At 41.0% G+C, this 5,057-nt stretch overlaps 1 protein-coding gene across 1 annotated transcript; it reads right to left on the bottom strand.

Moving 5' to 3' along the window:
• Positions 1-1,509: 1,509 nt before the first annotated feature.
• On the bottom strand, positions 1,510-4,304 carry LOC124930019. The gene is made up of 4 exons (XM_047470390.1): positions 4,299-4,304; positions 3,101-3,193; positions 2,382-2,963; positions 1,510-2,181 (listed from the first exon to the last, which is right to left on the bottom strand). The coding sequence occupies exons 1-4, from the start codon at positions 4,302-4,304 to the stop codon at positions 1,510-1,512; spliced, it is 1,353 nt and encodes a 450-aa protein (XP_047326346.1).
• Positions 4,305-5,057: the final 753 nt, after the last annotated feature.

Genomic DNA, 5,057 nt, shown 5'->3' with positions numbered 1-5,057 from the left:
CGTGCACATATCACATAAAGATGAATATTGTGGCCAAATTCAAAAGTGATAAGTGTCATGCGGAGTTTGATTCGGCTTCAAGGGCATACACTGTCCACGAATTTAATCGTTGGTTTCAGAAAATCAAGGTTAAAGATCACCGGATTGCTGCCTATTTGGAAGAAATTGGGTTCCCAAGATGGAGTAGAGCATTTTTTCCCGGTAAGCGATACAATCAACTGACAAGCAATTATGCTGAGAGTTTCAATAGTCAGAGCAGGGAAGCCAGAAAGTATCCCATTTCAGAAATGGCTGAGTATTTAAGATTCACAATACAACAATGGTTTAACGATAGAAGAGAAAGAGCGTCTAATCACGAAGAAGTTTTATCTCCAAATTATGAGAAGGTGTTACGTGAGGGATTCAAGAAGGCCAGATTCTATACAGTCCAATCCCTTAACCGATTCGAGTTTTATGTGCATGACAATCAGTCCCATTTCAAAGTCAATTTGAAAGACATGAACTGCACTTGTAGAGTATTCGAAGTTTCGGGACTTCCTTATACGCATGCAATGGCTGCTGCCCGTAGTCGGAATTTGGTTTCTTATGACTTCTGTTCAAGGTATTAATATCTAGCTCACGTGTTCATTCTGTTTAACCAATTAATAATTCTGTTGTGTTACACAGGTATTACACAACTGAGTGTTGGATAAATTCATATGCCGAGACATGTTATCCTCCCGGTGATGAAGAAAATTGGGATGTTCCCGAACATATCAAGCAACGTTCGTGTCTTAAACCAAATGTGAAGGTTAAGAAAGGCAGACCACAAACAAAGCGTAGGTCATCCCAGGGTGAGGTCCGTAAGATCCCGAGACGATGCAGCTCATGTGGTGGGCTTGGACATAATAGGGCAACATGCAAAGCAGTTATGCCTGCACCATCTACTGCACGAGCTTCATCATCTAAGCAGCATGACTCATCATCTAAGCAGCATGACTCATCATCTCAACAATATGAACCTTTAGCTTGATAGATACTATGTTGTAATATATGTTGTTAATTGAACTATGGTACTGGTATGTTGTTAATTCAGGTTTAATGTGTTAATTCAGGTTTAATGTTTATGTTGTATGTTCTAGTAGTAGTATATGAGTAGGGAAACGATGAGTATTAACTTATCGAAACGGGAGGAACTTAGCGAAACGGAAGGGACTTAGCGAATCGAAAAGTGCTAACTTAGCGAAACGGAAGGGACTTAGCGAATCGAAAAGTGCTAACTTAGCGAAACGAAGGGTACTTGGCGAAACGAAGAGTACTGGGCGAAACGAAGAGTACTTGGCGAAACGAAGGCTACTAACTTATCTTTTTTGTAGGTTGAAGGGTCAATTTACAATACATCAATTTCCAAAATATTCATCAATTTCCAATTTACACAAAATAATTTACAATACATCATCCAACTTCCAAAATATTCATCAAGGTTTACAATACATCAAAATAAGTTATCACTTTTACACAAAATAATGTTTAAGGTTCCATAATCTGATGGAATAACCTGACCGCCATCTTCTGCCTAAAAAACCCCATGTTTTCTGAGGTCACATTGTGCACGGGTTGATTAGCGGTCAAGTGTTCCATGTACATTAGCGTGAAGACCCCACAGTCCCCGCTCTCTGTTGCCCGTGGGACTTCTCCAACCTTAGCAGCAGCGGTTTTCACTTTGGGGTGTGGAAACCGTTTGTAAGTCATTGGTTGGATGGGGCCTTCGAAGTTGAAATTAGGATACCTTACCCTCTCACCGGGAGTGATTGTTTTGGCGAATATAATTGGAATCATTTCGCAGAAGGGTTTCAAATAAGGATCCAGATTCTTATAAAGATAGGCATCACAGTCGTACACTTCAATGCGGTACTTTTGAAGACGTGCTACACACAAAATCCAGTGTTTCTGGTTAATGTTCACTGGCATGTAGACATCGTCAATTGTTGACCATTCTGGCATATATCTATGTGGTGCGCCCATATAATAGTCTTTGAATTCGTCGACTGGAAATTTGGCAGGATCCTTAATAAAATCCCTGTGCAGTCGCCTGATTCTATCCGACAATACGCAATCCCCAATTGCCGCATGTGTATTTTTATATGTCTTGGGATAGCAGGAAATCCTTTTCCGCAGAAGATGGCAGAATGCATCGATTTCCTGCACAATGGGAGCATACAACATACATTGAGTACATATCAAACAACATTGACTAAGTAAGTACTTTGCGAAACGAAGAGTACTTTGTGAATCGAAGAGTACTTAGCGAAACGAAGAGTACTTTGCGAAACGAAAAGTACTTTGCGAAACGAAGAGTACTTTGCGAAACGAAGATTAATGAATTGATTTGAACGACTTACCTCGTCTTCAATCCATGTAAGCCTTGTTACAACTCTAACCAACACTTCCTTCTTTGCTTGAACCGTATGTAAATCCGTTGTCGAATTATCGGTTTTTGGATCATCCAACCACGCCTTTACTTTATGAAGTAGCTCATCATCAAATTTTTGAAGGTGATTCACTTTCATAGGATCCTTTGTCTTGGGCATTTTTGACAAGGAAGGGTTGGTGTACGAGTCATCTTTTTTCGGCTTCCTCACTCTCCTCCCATAATTTCCTTTAGGAGGAGTATTGTATAACTGGAAATCGTCATTGTCATCATTGTCATCATTTGCCTTCACATCCCCCACAGTCTTCTCATCCTTCACCTTCACTTTCAAATCCTTCAGTTTCAGATCAACCTCCACATCATCCACCCTAGCCACACCATCCAGCTTCTCACCGTCCTCCAATTTAGCCTCAACCTCTATCTTTACGTCCTCCACCTTCGCATCCTCCACCAATTTAGCCTCAACCTCTATCTTTACGTCCTCCACCTTCGCATCCTCCACCTTCTCATCATCATCTACCTTCTCATCGTTGTCTTTTCTTTCATCCTCCACCTTCTCTTCATCATCGACCTTCTCATCGTTCTCCACCTTATCCTCATCCATCTTTTCATCATCATCCACCTTCTCATCGGTCTCCACCTTCTGTGCGTCCTCCACCTTCTCAACGTCCTCTTTTTTTCATCCTCCACCTTCTCATTGTCCTCCATTACATCGTCTTTCCCATCAGTCCCATCATTCACCTTCTCATCATCCCCCGCAGTCTCCTGCAACGCTATCATCTCCTACAAAATAGACAAAATTCACACTTAGCGAATCGACAACAAATAATTTGCGAAACGGAAACTACTTTGCGAAACGAAAAATACTAACTTAGCGAAACGGAAACTACTTTGCGAAACGAAAAATACTAACTTAGCGAAACGGAAACTACTTTGCGAAACGAAAAATACTAACTTAGCGAAACGGAAACTACTTTGCGAATCGAAAAATACTAACTTAGCGAAACGGAAACTACTTTGCGAAACGAAAAGTTCGCAGAATACCTCTTTCTTCTCCTCCTCCTGTTCAACCTTGCTCTTCTCAACTTCGACATCCTTCTTAGAATCCTTAACCTGCAAAATATGTACTGGTTAGATCAGATATGTACTTGGCGAAATAAAATGTAAAGTGCAAAATTCAATATCTCCATACCTCAGTAGTCTTTTCCTCTTCAACCTTCACAGCCTTCTTAGAATCCTTCTTCTTACTCTTCTTCTTCTTTATATTATCCTCCATATCATCTAATCTGGTTAATAATATGGACATCCTTTTGTTGGATTTTTCTAACAACTGTGTGGACATATTAAAAACCATCTTCTTGAACGACTCAACGTGAGTTTGTTGAGTTTCTTGGATTGTGATTTTTAGCTCTTTGATGAGCTCTGTTTTCATCTTTTTCATCTCCTCTTTCAACTCTATTTTCAGCTCCTCCTTCATCTCATTAAAATCACATCCAACAGTAGGTGTTGGAGCCCGAGGAGAAGGTGTGTCAGCCCGAGGAGAAGGTGTGTCAGCCCGAGGACTTGAGGTCGCGGATGGGGGAGTAAGAATGCGGGCCGGAATCGATTCATAAGCAAGCTTCTTCTTCAAGTTGGCTGCTTCTTTAAGAGTAGCATCAGCCTTTCTCTTCCTCGTGGCAGGTTTGGGGGGAATCGGAGTAACTTCTTCATCTTCACTTTCATCATCTTCATCAAAATCATCTTTTATTACCTTCCCATCAGTAAATCCCTCAAAAAAATCATCAGCTGTCTCGTCGATTTGCTCAAATACATCACCACTGTATAACCTCTTCTCCATGGAGGACTCTTCCATCTCAGTCACATCCGTGGTCTCTAGGGCAGTCTTTACCTCCATCGATGTGTTTTTCCTGTTGGAATGATAGAGTAACAACCTTGGGCGTAGAGGGTCATTAATCTGATTCCTTCTGGCGAATTTAGGGATAAAGTTTTCGATGACCTCATACGTCCACACTTGAAGTGCCAATGCGAACCCATAGATGTTATATGCAAAAGGAGCATAAGGTTGTTCAGCCTTCTCCTTCTTGTCAAAAAATGAGGTACAGAGATGTTTCATGTTCTTGTTTAAACCCTTGAGGGTGGCTCTAAAGGTGACCTTACCCCATGGATATTTGAGGAAAGTGTCCTTGTCTTCCACCATGTTGAGTATTTTTGGAAATATAACTCTTTTTGGGTCAAATGTGAATAGGTACTGGCAAATCAGTACTACCAGCCCCATCTTGAATGCATCTTCCTTGTCTTTGCATTTGAAAAAAGCCTTCTCGAAGTCGCACATTTTCACACTCATGCTCCCTTTAAAGTATTTAACCGAGAGAGGTGGACAACAACGCAATTTTTCTTGGTCCAACTCAGGATAAACGCCGAAACATAGGCCGGTAACTAACGCATACTCCTTCATACCAAATACAAGCTTTTGCCCATTCACCATGAAAGTTATCTCCTTGGAGTTTGAGCTTAACCTCCTCATCAACATTTGATGTACAATACTTCCTGAGAACTGCAAGAGGGGGGCTGTGAATAATGATCTGAACTGGGTATTGTACACACTCTCCAGAAGATCCATTTCCTCGAACTTATTCACAATCTTCTT

The sequence above is a fragment of the Impatiens glandulifera genome, chromosome 3 (assembly GCF_907164915.1).
Source record: "Impatiens glandulifera chromosome 3, dImpGla2.1, whole genome shotgun sequence".
Taxonomy (NCBI): Eukaryota; Viridiplantae; Streptophyta; class Magnoliopsida; order Ericales; family Balsaminaceae; genus Impatiens; species Impatiens glandulifera.
This window is presented reverse-complemented; position numbering and strand designations above follow the sequence as displayed.

Excerpts from the sequence above, each read along its gene's own strand:
- LOC124930019 (XM_047470390.1), bottom strand. Across the intron at positions 2,964-3,100 it reads TAATGGAGGACAATGAGAAG|GTGGAGGATGAAAGAAAAGA; the intron begins GTGGAGGATGAA and ends GATGAAGAGAAG. Across the intron at positions 2,182-2,381 it reads TTACATGGATTGAAGACGAG|GAAATCGATGCATTCTGCCA; the intron begins GTAAGTCGTTCA and ends CCCATTGTGCAG.